This window comes from Schistocerca cancellata, chromosome 1 (genome assembly GCF_023864275.1).
Source record: "Schistocerca cancellata isolate TAMUIC-IGC-003103 chromosome 1, iqSchCanc2.1, whole genome shotgun sequence".
Classification (NCBI taxonomy): Eukaryota; Metazoa; Arthropoda; class Insecta; order Orthoptera; family Acrididae; genus Schistocerca; species Schistocerca cancellata.
In genome coordinates, this window is record NC_064626.1 from 534,991,765 (window position 1) to 535,010,035 (window position 18,271).

The window sequence follows — 18,271 nt, forward strand, 5'->3', positions numbered from 1 at the left end:
CTTAAGTCTTAAAACATTTGATGCTCCATGTTGAGGCAATGCTCCACTAGACTGATTTATTAGGGTGGCCTAGGCATGTATGATGACGGTGTTCAACACAACATTCCTACACTGTTCAACATGTGTGCCCTATATAATATATCCCACATTTGCGTGGAATCTTTTATAGAGCACATTTCCTAAGGTCAAGATTCCTCATTTTTTTGGTGGGCAAAAAACACTCTTGAAAATTCCTGGCAGATTAAAACTGTGTGCCGGACCGAGACTCGAACTTCGGACCTTTGCCTTTCGCGGGCAAGTGCTCTACCAATTGAGCTATTCTAGCATGACACACACCCTGTCCTCACAGCTTTACTTCCACCAGTACCTCGCCTCCTACCTTCCAAACTTTACAGAAGCTCTCCTGCTAACCTTGCAGAACTAGCACTCCTGAAAGAAAGGATACCTTTGCCCACGAAAGGCAAAGGTCCAAAGTTCGAGTCTCGGTACGGCACACAGTTTTAATCTGCCAGGAAGTTTCATATCAGCGCACACTCCACTGCAGAGTGAAAATCTCATTCTGGAAACATCCCCCAGGCTGTGGCTAAGCCATGTCTCTGCAGTATCCTTTCTTTCAGGAGTACCAGTTCTCCAAGGTTAGCAGGAGAGCTTCTGTAAAGTTTGGAAGGTAGGAGGCGAGGTACTGGCGGAAGTAAAGCTGTGAGGACGGGGCGTGAGTCGTGCTTGGGTAGCTCAGTTGGTAAAGCACTTGCCCGCGGAAGGCAAAGGTCCAAAGTTTGAGTCTCAGTCCGGCACACAGTTTTAATCTGCCAGGAAGTTTCATATCAGCGCACACTCCGCTGCAGAGTGAAAATCTCTTTCTGAAAAAACACTCTTGATGTCATGCTGTCAAAATACGGCAGAAATGTCAGTACAATGAGTGCTTCCACATCTTCATTTACATTCCTGTATTGAACTTTCTCAGAAAGGAATGCATTGTGTATATATCTAGCTGAATAGCTGTTCTGTTGAAGCACTGTTCTTAGGTGTTGTAGCTCACCAGGCAGACTGTCTGTATCTGAGACCACATTTTGACACTGCTGCACAATTAACATCAGTCGCATCTTGCAGCAGGGACAACAACTGCCACCATCTGGAGATGCTGAACAGTTGCATCAATATTATCTTGTGGAAAATCAGAGAAGTGTATTTGCAACAGATCTGTAGGGAAGACATGAAAAGTAACAGTAAATATCTTGTCTCAAGGAGGTAAATTCTGAAATTAAAAATCATAATTAAGTTACTATTACATCCTATGTGCACCTTAGTAAATTAAACAGTGGTTACCAGTAGGTTGATCCTTAAATGCATAAAAACACACCTGTCATCTCCTGTATAGAAAGGTGTCAAATCTGAAGCTACAGTTATTGTCCATTTTCTCTAGTTCCTATATTGTACAAAATAATTAAATATTACATATAAAAACAAGTAGACATGTGCTTGTCAAATATTACCACCCTTGTTAAGTGTCAGTATGGTTTCAGTTGCAAACTGTCAAGGGTCAAGGTTATAGAAAATACTATTTCTTTTTTGGGAGCATATTTTGACTCAAAATGGCATGTTGAAGCCGTGATTGTTGATTCCGTAAACCATAAAATATTACTGGCGAAACTATGATGTGATGATATTAAGAACTTGAAACTCTCCTTTACATTCCTCAGAAACCAAAAACAAATCATCTACTGCAACAGTCGACAGTGACAGTTTCTGAGTGTTACTCTTCAGATATTCCTCAAGGATTAGTGCTTGCACAGTTGATATTTCCTTATATTTGTAAATGACCTGCCTTGTAACATGCCATGTATGCATATGACAGAGGTTGCATAAATTACAAGAACGATATGAACAAACTGAAGCTAAGTACCAAAGAATACCTTTAGTAATTGAATACTTAGTTTGCAACTGATTTACCATCTATTAATCATTACTTATTAAAGATGCTAAACATAATTTTCATTTTATCCAGTGTTCACACTGGGCACATCTGTAAGACGTGTACTGGTATCTGAAGAACATTTCTTTAGTTCTTATTATACTTTCTGTTATTACCATCTAAGATGTGACATTATTTTGTGACAGAATTATTCTAGAAATAATTTATTTTGCATGTCTGCAATTTCAGGAACTATAATATTTGTGGTTCCTGTTCTGGAGAGTTATATATACCAACAGCCCCCTCTCTCTGTGCATACAGTTGTCTTTTATATATAAAGTAAACTTTCATATGTATAGTCTAAGGCAGTCAGCACATCAATAAAATACTCATCAAGCATTGAAGATACAACTGTTGAATTATGAGGTTCAATTAAATGAAACATGGCCAGTGCGTCTACCTTTGCCTTACACGTAAAGTGGCACCATGTAACTGCTTGTATGGTGGCACCATCAATTGGTAGAGAGACTGACGCGTGTGCACCATTTGATGTTGCATAGCACCAATGTGGTTTCACGTCAAAGAAAAGGTGGTCACATAAGTTATTGTCCACTGTCGAACATGCAGGCGAGTAAGTGGGAACAACGAGGAGTGATTAAATTTTTGGAGGTGGAGGAAGTTGGTGGCCGTGAAATGTATCAACAGATGAAGGCTGTGTATGGTGAGTACAATCTAAGTCGTTGAAGTGTTGTGGAATGGCGCAAATGATTCCTTGAGGTATGCGAGTCACTGTCAGACAATGCTTCTGCTGGCCAAACTCATTGTGTCATCACGCTGGAAATGGTTGCAGAAGTGAATGCTTTAGTCTTGGACAACTGCAGAATCACTGTGGATGAGATCCATTGGTTACTGGATGTTAGCATTGGCACTGCTCACACCTTAATGCGTCAACACTTGAATGTTCGATAAATCTGTGTGACAGTGGGTTTCGCACCAACTGACCGCTGAAGAGTGCAATACTTGAATGGTGCTGTCTTTGAGTCATCTGAAACATTATCATGAGGAGGATTACAGCTTTCTGTTGCGTATTGTCACAGGTGACAAAACATGGTGTCACCATTTTGAACCGGAAAGCAACCGTCAGAGCAAGGAGTGGAAACATGTGACTTCACCATCTCCAAAGAAATCAAAGGCCGTGCACTCCAGTTATGGTAAGGTCATGGTGTCCTCCCTTTTTAACCACAAGGGCCCACTGCTTGTCAAGTTCCTGGAATGGGGAACCACCATCAATGCCCAGTTTTATCAAGCCACTTTACAGAACCTTAGATGAGCCATCAAGTTGAAACGCTGAGGCATTTTGTCCTATGGCATTATCCTCCTGCATGATAATGCCAACCCACACACGGTCAATGCAGTGAAGATGACATTGCAGCAGTTTTGGGGGGAAATGCTGGAACATCTACTGTACAGTTCTGACCTTTCACCAAGTGCCTTTCATGTGTTTGGACCTCTAAAAAAATTATCGTGGATATTGATTTGCAATGGACAACAAAGTGTGTTACTGGGTCCTGGCCTGGATCCGACAGCAGCCTACTAGCTTCTTCAAGGATGGAATCGACCAGCTAATGTTGCAATGGAATAAATGTGCCAACAGTGTTGGCGACTATTTTTGAGTATGTGTACCGTGTATAACTACATTTTTGAGTTAGTAAAATTGTTACCGTTACTTGACACTAGTGACTGGTTTTAATTTGAGTGCCCGTTACAAGCAAAATGTTTTTTAAAATGGAGTTTTACTTGCCCATATGGTAGAGCAGTTTAGAGTGTGATATTTGTTCTATAGATATTTATTACAATAAAACATGAAGAATAACCAGTACCCTAGCAGTGATTGGAGTGCCAAGGCTCACAGTGACTACTCCCACTGTGCAGCAGTGCTGCTCAGTCATTGCCCGAGTAGTGGATATTGTTCTCATTTTACTGTCCTTTTTAACGCATATTAATGAAACAAATATCTAACTAACTGGGGCTGCTGCATCAAATGAGCATGTAAAATTTCACTTTAAAAATACTTTAGTCTGTAATAACAATCAAATCAATGCTTTCCATTGACAATTAGCATTGTATGAAAGACATGATTATCACTTTTTTCTTTTTTCTTTTCTTTTTTTTTTTTTTTTGGCTGATTCCAGCTACACAATGCAAAAATGAGATTGCCAATCTCTGCTGAAACATCAGATAAAACACACCTGGTGACATTTAGCAGGGATACCTGGTATGTATAAACTTGTTTAATACATTACCTTCATGTGTGCCTCACAAAAAGTTCTCAGTGACAAGTTTTTTACATATCTGAGGCATCTGAAAAGTGTTAAAAAGTAGTCTGATTTACTGAATATGAATGATGTATTGTTCCACATGTTTGTGATTATGAATGCATTACCAATACACCTTTGTATATCATTTCATCACTTGATCATGCATACTTTAATTGATAATTTGTTGTGCCTGTACCATACAATATTAACAAGTTCATCAAGTTGTCAAGCCCAGTGTGTAAAAGCCATTTTAAATTACTAATAACACCATACATTATATGCAAATGCTTAAAGATGGATGAATAAATAAATAGTTTGTTTCACAGAAAACAGTTCTTGAAGATTCATAAAATCCAGTTTCATTTAAGCAAAAAATACAAGTTAGCACTAGAAATGGACATTAATCACATAGATAAACCAATTAAGAGGCTCTGTTCAGTATATTTTTCTTTTGGAAGTTTCTTTTCTTGTGGTGACCTAAAGAGAAGAGAGTTAACATATTAAGTTGATCTTCCTGCTGTCTTATGAAATTCTCTTCTGAGGCAGTGCACCTAAAGTATATAAACTATTTATTCAGCAGAAGGGAGCAGTAAAAATACTGTGTAAAGTACATAGTTGTATACCTTGCATAGATCTCTTTATGAATCTTGGAATTCTAATGCTGACTGTGCACAGTCACAATATAAGACATAATATTCATGTAGACTTTGCTCCCTTGTGTAATGTTGCAAGTGGAATTATATACTCTGATGCAAAGATAATCATCAAACTTTCATTTAACATGCAGAAATGTCGAATCCACAATTCAAGTATAGCGATTTCCCATTACCTGCTTGGCAAGCAGCAGTGCCTTTAAACACACCACTATTGTCATGGCTGTACGTATATCATTACCAGGAGTGAAGCTTTCAATAGAAGATAGAAGTGGCTATTAATATAAATGGTGAGGAGCAGCTTTTCTTCTGCACAGCAGTGGGTTCACAAGATATTTAGTACTGCCAGAAGACATGTATAAAAACAAAAATAATAACACTACCCTATCTTTCAGAACAATTTGCTCCTTCCTCAGGAAGGAAAGAGGGCAAGTTGGGGAAGAGTAAAGAGGAAACTAGCACAGAGTCAACACTTTTTTGTTCTCACAATACTTTCCTCCTGAGGATAGTTACTGGCTAGCATATCTGACTCATAATTTATTAGTTTTCCTATAATGAATTTTTCTCTTGATGTAATCACAAAATTGCTATGCCTTGTCTTCAAACAGCTTATTTTTCCATTGATTTAATAGTAAAACATATTTCTACATCTACTTCTAAAAATTAGATAAACGTCTGTAAAACACTGTGGAATTATGGCAGAGGGTACTTCCCATTGGAACACGTAATAATGACTCTTCCTACTCCGTTTGTGTATGGAGTGTGGGAAAAATGGTTGCTTAAATGTCTGTGAGTGCACCATGAAATGTCCCTACTCTCCAATAGAACATAAGGATTTGGTGCCAATTTCTATTTACAGACTGCATTTTCCTCAACAATTAATTGAGGAGTTTACTAATCATTGATGTTTTCGAGTGGTAAACATTACTTATCTTAAAGAGTTCAGAGATGTTTGTGTTGTTCACCTATGGTTGGCAGATGTACTAGGTCATTGCATTTTTGGATAATGCTGAATTTTTTAACAATGCCTGTAGGTTAACTTTTAAAAATAAAGTGATACGACAGTAATACACTGACACATTTCCTTCATTTATTCTTTCCAACTAACCAAAACTTGCACTGTAATTAAAAACTCCTATGACACAATCCGTAACTAACAACTGCTTTGGCCCTACACTGCTTCTTATACAGTAAAATAGCAATTCATAATATAATCTTATAGGTACTCACACATTTTATAAAACTGTATAGAAAAAATACATTTTCACAGAAAATTAACAGTTCAGTTTCCAATAAGGTGGAAAGTTGTTTATGCGGTTTGTGTCATTTAATAACTTGCTTTCTTAATAAAATTTGAATTGTAGACGGTCAGTTGTAAAATATGCAAATTTCACTAAAGTACTTGATTATTTCATTATTACTTGCATTTATATGCATGCCAGCAATAAAGTCACATTTTTATGCTCCAAATGACTATTTACATTATTTTATACAATATTAAACAGTTTGGATTTTTATGCTGACTTTCTGAATTTTCAAAAAGTTAATTTAATACAAAAATAACTGTTAAATAATTGAGTTACTATACTTTTAAATTTGAAAATTTTGCGCTAAATGAATATAAACTGATAAATACTTTGCTTCCATCACTGTTAATCATCGTTTTGTTAATGATATGATGTGTTTAGCACCAGTCCACATATAATCCTCCATTGTTCCAAATAATTTTGAATAATGAGTAATTGATGTCAAATTAAATCATTCAATAACACAACATTTTATACAGTTTATCAAGCAATACACAAAAAAATGTGTATTGCATACTCCTATACACAATCCAAGACTGCTACATTACAGCTGCAACATATAAATTTCAATGAATTTTGCAGTACAACAATTTAAATTACGTTTTAGTTGATTATAAACAAATTACTTTGAATGAGATATTATTAACACTTTTTTAATTTGCTCTCAAGTAGAGCTCTTATTTTAAATAATGGAAATGGAAATGCTGTGTGGCTAGGGCCTCCATTCGGCTAGACCATTTCCCTGATGCAAGTATTTCCAGTTAATGCTACTTTGGAGACTTGAATGTTGATGGGGATGAAATGAAGATGATATGGACAACACAACAGCCAGTCCCTGAGTGGAGAAAATCTCTGACCCAGCCAGGAATCGGACCCAGGCCAACAGGTATGACAATCTGTTGCACGACCAGTCAGCTACCAGGGATGGACATTTAAAATAGTCATAATGAATAAACATCATAGCTTTTCAGAAATAGGGGAGAGGTAAATTTTCAAGAATATGTGGTGCAACATATTACAAAATTTCAATGTTGCATTATGAACAAATGGTCTATTCCCATTAATTGCTAATATGAGTCAGGTAATATATTAATGTGAAATTTAATGTGAGACAGTAAACTCATTAGTAGTAATTATTTTAAAGAGCAGTTTACTACTGAAACTGGGTATAAATATAACAGTATAAAGTCCACAAAGTTAAATATTCGAGCTAAAATGACCTCTTCAGAGAATGTTGAATGAGGAAGGAATTTCCGATAGGAATGGAGAGGTCGTCCCATTTCAAACAGGCTTATCACTCTTTCCTTTACTGCATCGACAGACTCGAACCTGGTTCATTTGAGTGCAGACTTCAGTTTTGGGTGAGGAAGAAATCGCATGCTGCTAGGCCAGGCAAGTCACAGATATATTGTTGCTTGCCAAAAACCTCTTCACAGAACGTGTATTATGGGCCAGCTCATTGTCCTGGTGAAGATTCCATGAGCAATTCTTCCACAGATCTGGTCTCCTTCATCACACACATTCATGGACGGTGTTCAGAATAGTTACATAACGAGCTTGATTGACAGTCTGACCTTCAGGCACCCAATCAATACGGATAACACCTCTAATATTGAAGAAAACAATCATCAATGCTTTGAATTTTGATTTGGTCATGATGCTTTCATCTTCCTATGTGACTGAAGGCTCTTATAATGCATGAATTGTCATCAGGGTGTATACGACCCGGGACAACCGGGAAATCCGGGAAAAACCCGGGAATTTTTTCATCCGGGAGAAAACCGGGATAAACCCGGGAATTCTTCGGAATTCCGGGAATTTTTCATTGTTTTAGCTTTCAGTTAATTTTTTTAAATTTTGGCTGCAGAATTGATTCTCTAGCTAAGAATGTTATTGTATCCTGCTACTGGAGAATGATACTGCAGCAATAAAATATAAACGAGAGGGAAAAAAATAAAACTTTAGTGACAAAGGAAATGTGCAATTTGCAACAAAAAACCGTGCACGCACAAGCGTTTGCAAATAGCAAAAATATGTCAAAGGCCGTAGGGCGCAGACTGTAATTCTTCGTAACAATAAACTGCTTGCTATGAGCATGACGTCACAACTGTTCACATTAGGTTCGTTTGACCAATTGCCAGCGGTCTGTGCGCGTGCGCATTTGACTCCCGTATAAGCAGTACCTTCTCCTTCTACTTGAAGTTTGGCTGTTAGCTGTGTCTGTAGCAGTAGCAAGCAGCAGATGCAAACGAGAAAAATTTTTCTCACGCGCCCTAGCTGCCAGATTCACACTAGCACAGAGTTGTCTGAGTTGTAGTGGGGAGGGGGTTAACCTCCACGTGACGCGTGTTTACGTTAAGTGATTTCGCTGCTTCTCTTCGTGTACAGCTCCCAAGTCAAATGAAAACCAAACGGATTTCTGTGGCCGGGGAGCTATCAAGTGCATTAAAATACATTCACATAATTATGGAGAGCAAAAATATATTATTAATTTCAGTTTTCTGATTTTATTTTATTTCCAAGTTAGTAGCAGTCAAGCATTAATCGCCTTGCAGAACAGTGAAGTTATTTTAGCAAGTTTGCTAAAGAAATTTGGCTTTATTAATCTTTCCGCTGAGGCAATCATTTTACTTGAAACGAAGTGTTTCATTCTACAGTATTGGCTAGTTCCAACTTTTCGCTGAATTTCAAGTGCACGTTATCATCTTCTGCCATATATGGCATTATGCCATAATAAAGAACCAAAAATGAGATCGTAGAGTACTGGTACTCCGAGAAAATTTACATCCCAAAAACCACACTGAAAAGCTTAATATCAGATGGGACATACTTCATTGTGAATCTGGCAAAAGGCAATTCGCACTTCAAGCCGAATTATGCATTTTAGTATGGTTTACGAAATTCCGATGCTCTTTGGAGTACCCTCTGATGCCCTGTTTCTTTTATGGTGTAATATAAGCTCTTTTAGTGCTTTATAAACACGAACATACTGGCTTCCTACACCACTGCAGTTGCACACGCACAATAATGCCTGTTTTCTGGTGCTCTCTGGAAACTGGTAAATCGAACCTATTTCTAACAGTCTTCGGATAGTATTGCGAACGGTGGTTAGAAAAGCGTTACTTTCAAAGTAAATTTCTTTTTACGCAAGATGAATTATGTTACGTGTGAGAAAGTGGGATGGATATCTAAACCACAGAGCGTTCGAAACTGAACAGTTTTTGAGGACCAGCCACTTACAAGAGTTTCGAGCCGAGACATTTATGTCATAATATTAAATTTACTGGCACATGTGTGTGATGTATCTTAAAGTATAACACACGCAAAAAAGATCAATATTACATGTGAAAGCTAAGCTTCTGTTGTAGCGTGTTAATCTTAGAGACTAATATTATATGTGAAAGCTTAGCTTTTATTGTAGATATACGGTACTGTGTACATTAATGTAAACCGTTAACTTTTCCTCTTGAGTGTTCACGCTATTTAACCAGTGATCTTGCTATTGGCTGACTATAACACGTGTCCTATGCTCTGAATAGCTGCTGTCATCGGCTGACGAGATCTCGTGGCTTGAGATATGACTCGCTTACAAAAGGACATCACAACCTCGGTTTCAATGCTCCGCAAACTAACGCGCTGTGTTTGGTGCAATTCGAATTTATACTTTCGTAATACGAAAATATGCAACGTATATGTTGCTGCAAATCAAAGGTCTCTTTTTTTGTTATAAGTCTCTCCAAAATTTCTCTGCCCATCTTTTTTTTTCAGGAAGTTCTACGCGATTGTATAAAACGTTAACCATTCAAAGAATTGATAAGTTTTGCAGTTCCGAGGGAAAATCTACGGAAAATCTGTCAGTTAGCACAGAAAAAGTGTATTTTCGCCCGGGAAAAAGCGTATTTTTTAAACGGGATATCCGGGAGAAATCCGGGAATTTTTTTTCCTTGTCCCCGTATACACCCTGGTCATGTAGTCTCTGAATCATTTTGGAATATCCATGTTTCATGACATGTAATTACTTCACTGAGATGATCAGGATCATTTTCAGTATTTTCAAGAATGTCAGCACAACAATCCACTCAATGTTGATTTTTCTCATTTTTGAGGATTCTTGGCACCACTTTAGCACAAACCTTTGTCATGCCCAGATCATTGAGCAAAATTTGTTAACAATTTTTTTATTGATATGGGCAAGTTCTAAAATTTCTCGAATGGTTGGGCAGCCCGTACAATTCTAGTGACCTCCAAATTCTCTTTAGATTTCGAAATGGAAGGATGGCCCAATTTCGGATCATGTTCAACATCTCCCCTACCATCCTTGAACCTCTTAATCCACTTGAAAACTTGTGTATGAGATAGAAATTGATCACCATAAAATTGTTTCAAGAACTCATAAGCTTCTGTGGTGGATTTTCAAAGTTTTGTGAGGAATTTGTTAATACATTGTTCCACTTTAGAGTGTAGAATAATTCCAACAGAGCTAGGAACATGACCTAATTCTAAGAAGGCTCACAGCCAGACAAATTTAAAATTTGATGCAAAAGTGTTATACTCCGTGTTTTATCTAAAGATTAATACAATAGCAACATTTTTGAGGACTTTCTGAAGCAACAGCTTCCAAGGATATCATATGGAGCAAGTAAGTTACTACGTGACCTTTCGTTAAGTGTGATGGAAATTTTCTAGTTTTCATTCGTTTTTGTACTTGTGTATGGTGGATGCCCAAACTATTAAGTTGATCCTCCAATGGTAGATTGAGAATTCATGGTAGATTGAGAATTCACTATTACCACTGTCCAACTATAGTCAGGACTTGAGAAGCTGTATATGAGGTGCATTCAAGTTCTAAGGCCTCCGATTTTTTTTGTCCGGACTGGAAAGAGACAGAAACATGCGCATTGTTTTGAAATGAGGCCGTGTTCATTGTCAATACGTCCCAGAGATGACAGCACCGTACGGCAGATGGAATTTTACCGCCAGCGGGGAGAATGAGAACTGTTTTAAATACTTAAAATGGCGACGTTTTCCTTACTTGAATAGTGTGCAATCATTCGTTTTCTGAATTTGCGTGGTGTGAAACCAATTGAAATTCATCGACAGTTGAAGGAGACATGTGGTGATGGAGTTATGGATGTGTCGAAAGTGCGTTCGTGGGTGTGACAGTTTAATGAAGGCAGAACATCATGTGACAACAAACCGAAACAACCTCGGGCTCGCACAAGCCGGTCTGACGACATGATCGAGAAAGTGGAGAGAATTGTCTTGGGGGATCGCCGAATGGCTGTTGAACAGATCACCTCCAGAGTTGGCATTTCTGTGGGTTCTGTGCACACAATCCTGCATGACGACCTGAAAATGCGAAAAGTGTCATCCAGATTGGTGCCACGAATGCTGACGGACGACCACATGGCTGCCCGTGTGGCATGTTGCCAAGCAATGTTGACGCACAACGACAGCATGAATGGGACTTTCTTTTCATCGGTTGTGACAATGGATGAGACGTGGATGCCATTTTTCAATCCAGAAACAAAGCGCCAGTCAGCTCAATGGAAGCACACAGATTCACCGCCAGCAAAAAAATTTCGGGTAACCGCCAGTGCTGAAAAAATGATGGTGTCCATGTTCTGGGACAGCGAGGGCGTAATCCTTACCCACTGCGTTCCAAAGGGCACTATGGTGACAGGTGCATCCTACGAAAATGTTTTGAAGAACAAATTCCTTCCTGCACTGCAACAAAAACGTCCGGGAAGGGTTGCGTGTGTGCTGTTTCACCAAGGCAACGCACTCGCATATCGAGCTAACGTTACGCAACAGTTTCTTCGTGATAACGACTTTGAAGTGATTCCTCATGCTCCCTACTCACCTGACCTGGCTCCTAGTGACTTTTGGCTTTTTCCAACAATGAAAGACACTCTCCGTGGCCGCACATTCAATAGCCTTGCTGCTATTGCCTCAGCGATTTTCCAGTGGTCAAAACAGACTCCTAAAGAAGCCTTCACTGCTGCCATGGAATCATGGCGTCAGCGTTGTGAAAAATGTGTACGTCTGCAGGGCGATTACGTCGAGAAGTAACGCCAGTTTCATCGATTTCGGGTTACTAGCTAATTAGAAAAAAAATCGGGGCCTTAGAACTTGAATCCACCTCGTATTTTTTCCCACTCAGCATCAGTGGTAATTAAAATGCTTCCCTCCTCTCACATTTATGGTTGGCATTTTATCCTCAACAGCATAACAGGAAAAGACTTGCAGTACAGCCTCCAAAAGTGGAAAATTCACATGGCGCCCTGCAGGGATGAGTGAGGGGACTACATTGAAGGGGACAATATTTTACTTGTGTAAGTTTTTTGAATAAAGAGTTAGAGCAAGAATCCGGTATCTTAATTGCCACACTTCATAATATTACATTCCTGTCAGAGTGTGAAGTGCCTGCTACATTAAAATTGTAGTTATAGAAGCTAGATTTTTACTTTTTTCCTGTTTCTGTGTCATGATTTAAATCAGGTGTTTCCAATACAATTATATGTTGCTTCAGGCTACAAGTACAGTACATGCAACCCAGCACAGTTGTTTGTCATTAGTACATGTAAACAAAAATAACAGAAGATTGCAGTGATGGCTTTTGTGAACAAAAATACTGTTTCACATATTATTATTATTATCTGATACAAAGTGAAATTTTGTGTTGGTCTGTAATAAATAAAAGCAACTACAGAGAATAATAAATTTCTGAGAGAGTGAAATTTTATACATACAATGAAATAGTTGATCCTTTGTGTGTCATGCAGCCCTTCTTCTCCAGTTGTAGAAAAGCCATTCTCAGTTATCATCACAGGTGGATTGTCATATTCATTCTTGATCCAGTTCAGCAATTTGTTGAGACCCCAGGGCGCTATCTTCATATATAAATAAGAATATGTTACTGTTTTCACTCGTAGAAATACTGCAAATCTTAAGGGAAGCTGACAGAAATTTTTATTGTTTAATAGAAAACATTGTTTCCTTTAAAGGAATGCACACCAAATCAGAAAGAATTACTAGGGAATGAGAGTTGAAACTACAGGTCATACTTACAAATAGGATTCAAAATGGAAAATGAAAGAAATTAAGTGAAGTAAAATTATACTTAATAATAGTTATAATGGCATAAAATAAACATGCAAAATACTTGTATTTACGGATTGTGCTACTATTGTGATTCTGCCATCTGGATTAACATTAGCCAACTTTTCCATCTTCTTCGATGTATTATTTTCTGATTAGTTGACAGGGTGTTGGCAAACTGTATTATAATATTTTGCATAACTCACAAAATCATATGTGATGATGATGTTATATTTTAGAAACTGTTTATGTCTGCAATATTTTTTTCAAAAAATTGATGTTACACACAATACACAAATCTGTCTACTTCAGGGGCAGAAAGGCAGTTTCCTCTAGACACTTTTTGGGTTGGTTTATTTTGCACATTCTCACAGTAATACATCATCTTAGCTTCAGCTCATTAAGTCAAATAGTCACTTATTTTATTCTCTAGCTGTTATGGGACTGCCTTTCCTGCCATGAGATGCTCATTGACAAGCAATGAAGAAGCACTTGCTTCTTCAGTTCAACAGGAAATGCTTGTCAGCTTTATGGGAAAGAATTTTGTTTAAAAGAGTACAACATTTTTAAAATAAGTCTAGCTAGAATAGGACCACTGGCTGTCATGGCAGTGCTTATCTACTGCTCATAGGTCAGCAACATGTCAGTTTGCATAGCCAAAGGGATGATCTTTGAAATGTGAAATGTGTTTTATTCATCTCATAACATACACAATTTCAAAACATATGTCAGATGTACAGGAGACATGTCAAGGTTACAATTTTCTTGTTTAAAATGTTGTCACATTTACAATAATACTTTGTGGAGCGTTTACTTACTTGCAATTTGTCAAACTTACAGTATTTACATTTACTATAACTATCATAAATTTTTATTCCATTTTAGGGATACAGCTCAAAGTATCACTTCACCTTCATGTAATCTTCCACAGAGTAGTAGCATTTTTCAATTAGAAAATCATGCAACTTGCTTTTTAAAATATTTATCTTCATATTCATTATGTCACACACTTCTATTGTGTTGTGAATTTTCATGGCTATATACTAAGGAGTCTGAGCATGCAGTTTTAAGTGATGAGAGGTGAGCATAAAGTTCTCTTTATGTCTTGTGTCATATGAGTGTTCAAAATGATTTTTTTTTTAATAGATCAGCTCTGTGGCGTAGGAAAAAAACCACCTCAAAGATGTATAAAGAGGGGCAATTAACATTTTTAGGTCTTTAAATAATGGTCGACATGGTGCCCTCGGCTGTGCAGAGCACATGTTGTGAATGATTCTTTTTTGCAACTTTAAAATCATGTAACATTTCCGAAGTTTCAGCAATGAATTATTCCATATTGAATAACTGATTCAAAGTAGCTATAATATGCTATTTTCCTGGTGGCCATATAAGTGGCTCAGCCTAAAATTTCCATTTCAAATACAAGACTGCTTAATTTATTTGCTAGATATTCTGTATGAGAATTCCAACTCAAAGTTCCGTCTAAGTTTATTCCCAGGAACCAGACTGAGTCAAGTTCTTCCATTTTTTGATTGTTGTGAATGACACGGATTTCTTCAGTTTTTGTGGGTTTGTGAAATGTTTAGCCTTAAGCCATTTTGACTGAATCATGTTTCCAGCTTACTTAATGTATTCATGACACTCTGTGGTATATTGCCAGAATTTTCATTTTCAACTAGGGCAGAAGTATCAATGCAAACAAAGTTAAATGAATATTTATATTGAGAGGCAAGTCATTTACATAGGATAGGAGTAAAATAGGTCCAAGCATTGAGCCTTGAGGAACACCTTGTGACACAGTTTTCCACTTGGAGAAGTGATCTGCTACATTTGATGTGATTACTACCCTTTGTTTCCTCTCCAAGAGATATGATTCAAACAATTTCAAAGCAACATCCCTTATTCCATACCTGTTGAGTTTGAAAAGCATCAGGGCATGTTTTACAGAGTCAAATGCTTTTGTAAGATCACCAAATATACAGGTGACTTAGCTTTCCTATCTAGTGATTAAGTAATTTTTTCAATAAATTCGTTTATCGCATCTACTGTGTTTTTGCCTTGCTGGAAGCCAAATTGGTTATGTGAAATGGTATCATTCTGTGTGATGAAGTTTTGTATCTGTAAAGCAGCAGTTTTTTCAAATATTTTTGATATGTCAGGGAGTATAGAGATGGGGCTATAATTTTCCATATCATCTTTTGAACCTTTTTTAAACAATGGTTTTACTTCTGCTTATTTAGAGAGATCAGGGAAGTAACCTTCTTCAGAGGAATTGTTTATTATGAGAGAGAGAGAGAGAGGATGAGCTATTATGCTGGAAACTTTTTTTATTATTTTGGTGTGTATCCCATCCCAGCCAGCAGAGTTTTTGTCTTTTAAGGAGAGTATGACATTTTCAACAAATTTTGCTGAGACTGTGTTGAATTTTTGAGACATTAACTGGTATTGCCTTTTAACCCAAAACCATTTACTTTCTGCTCATTATTTGCTGTGTCTGAATCAGATTTTGCTACATTTATGAAGTACTCATTGAAGCACTCAGATATTTGAGATGGATTTACAACCGATTTTTCTTTAAGTTTGATTTCTAAAATGTCTTGTTTATGATTTGGGACACCTAATTCAGACTTAATTACAGACCATACTGCTCTTGTTTTATTTTTCTGCCCTAGAATGAATTTGTTATTTGCCATTTGTTTTGAAGCTTTCACAACTTAAAAAAAAATAGTTTTATAGTTTCTAACACTTTACAAAACCAGGATCTTTGTTGTACTTCAGTTGATTGTGTAGCTTCCTTTTCCTCTCACTTGATATTTTTATTCCTGGTGAGATCCATCTTATCTTGCTTGATGTTTTGTTGCAATATGACCTTGGTGGGAAAGAAAACTGTTTAAGAATGTACTAAAGTTATCACTTGTTGAAACACCATCCCCAAAACACCACTTTACTTAGTTTTGCATAGAATATTTCAGTATTTGTTTTACTGAAACTTCTTTTGATATATGTTTTTCTTATATTATGTTTATCAGTTTTTGGCAGTGACACAAATAAGGCTGAGTGATCAGAAAGTCCTAAGTGTAGACAGAAATTATGTACATTACCAAAGTAGTAATTTGTTACAATGTTGTCGATGCATGTTCCTGAGTGAATGTTTTCTCTTGTGAACTCCGAAAAATTTAGCTTAAAACCAGACTTTTTAATTGAATCAATAAATGTTGTTGATTCTTTATTGTCATTTGCAGGGTTTATATTAAAATCTGCTGCTATTACAATTTATTTCTTGTTTTCTTTCTTTAGTTTATCTAGGAAACACTGGAATTTAGAGAGGAATGGCGTGACTAAAGCCCTTTCCGGAATTCTATAAATTGAAATGATCAAAATATTAAGGTCTTTAAGCTCTATGCAACTTTCGAATATGCATTCTTCATTTAAACAATTAAAATCTTTTTCACTTCATAGCTTATAGAAGAGCCCAGGAGTATGCAGCAACCTATGTGAGATTTTTTTCTCCCTGCAATACCTGGTTGCAACATCGAAGATTTCAATTTTATTTAAAATACTTATTGTATTAGAATTAAACCAGTGTCCATTTAAACAAATAATTTTTATGTTTTTACATTCTGAGAGAAGAATTTGTAACTCATGGAGTTTGTGGCTTAGGCTGCTGGAAGATTTAGAACTTAAGCCATTTATATTCCAGTGCATGGAATAAGAACTTTTGCTTGTTTTAATTGTATTAAGCGTACATTTTCTTATACACTTTTTAGCAGATTTCTTTTCAGCTAACAGGCATTTTTATTTTACATCCCCTCCAGTGAATATTAGTTTTCCTTAGTTTTCATGGTTTTACAAACATCCATAAACATTTTGCTGAAGGTCATCGATCCTAGTCTGTTTAGATGCAGTCCAACCTTGGCTAGACATTCCTTGCCCCAAAACTTATTTGAGTTTATAAATATTGCACCTACTCTGTCACAACACTCATTAATTCTGCAAGTGAATCAATTGATATAGCTGTCATTCACCGACCTCTTGTTTATGATTCTGCTGATCACTATCCTGGAAGCAGGGTAAATTTTTCTGGCTGATCGGATTATATTTTTTGATTCATTAGTAATTTCCTCTTTGCTGTATCCTCGGAGGGAGTTTGTTCCAACATGGATGAAAACAGCTTTGTAATTTTTGTTCTCTTCTTTTTCGATGTTTTGTCTTGAATTTGTAATATTTTTGAAATAGTTACTGAGCTGATGGGACCCCGCGTCCACAGATTTTCATCGTTTCTGCTAATGTAGTCCCTGCAAACACAATCTTTTTGGCGTTAAGTTCGCTGTTTTCATTTAGTAAAGCTAACAAGTCATCCTTGAGGGATTCAATTTCTTTCTGCAGCACTTGAATAACAGTTTCTTTTGCAGTTACTTCACTTTGGAGTTCAGCCTTTTCTTCACTTAAACAGGTCCATAAACAATCCTGGCAGCACGACAAGAAATTATCATTTGTGAATTTTAGGTTCACTTTTGCACACTTTTCATGTAGCCAGAAGCCACACTTTACCAATGAGAGGCGAGAAGAGAGACAAATTTGAGACCATTGACTTGTTTGCTGTTTTTCTGGTGTATTAATTGGGTTTTGAGAGAAATATTTTGTGAGTATGGCAGTGAGTGCTATAAAATGGAATGATTTAAGTGATTTAGTACCGCATGGTGATGCCATCATTTGGTGCATGTCCCATGGCTTAATTGCAGGGATAAGAATATGTACCAAATGTGGTGATGAAATGACTACTCAAACAATCAATGTTGTTTAATAAAATTATGGGAGTAGGTAGGTGGACCAGATTTTATTAATAATAGAGTCGCTCCTATAATTGAATTAAAAAGCATTGATCCACATGTGCTCACACAGACTGATTGTGTAGCGATACAGAGCAGGGAAATATTTCACTATTTTTTAAAATATATCATGGGTTGCACTGCTGTCCTT

The 18,271-nt window shown here is 36.9% G+C and overlaps 1 protein-coding gene across 2 annotated transcripts in view; it reads right to left on the reverse strand.

Moving 5' to 3' along the window:
- The window catches only part of LOC126179475 (myrosinase 1-like), a 136,239-nt gene that overhangs the window by 15,281 nt on the left and 102,687 nt on the right, over positions 1–18,271 (reverse strand). For both annotated transcript variants that reach the window (XR_007536682.1, XM_049924611.1), the window contains exon 9: positions 12,943–13,083. Coding sequence is in view for 1 of the 2 variants with exons in the window: in XM_049924611.1 (XP_049780568.1) it covers positions 12,943–13,083 (141 nt within the window). In the remaining variant the exon portion in view is untranslated. The remainder of the gene's footprint in view (positions 1–12,942; positions 13,084–18,271) is intronic.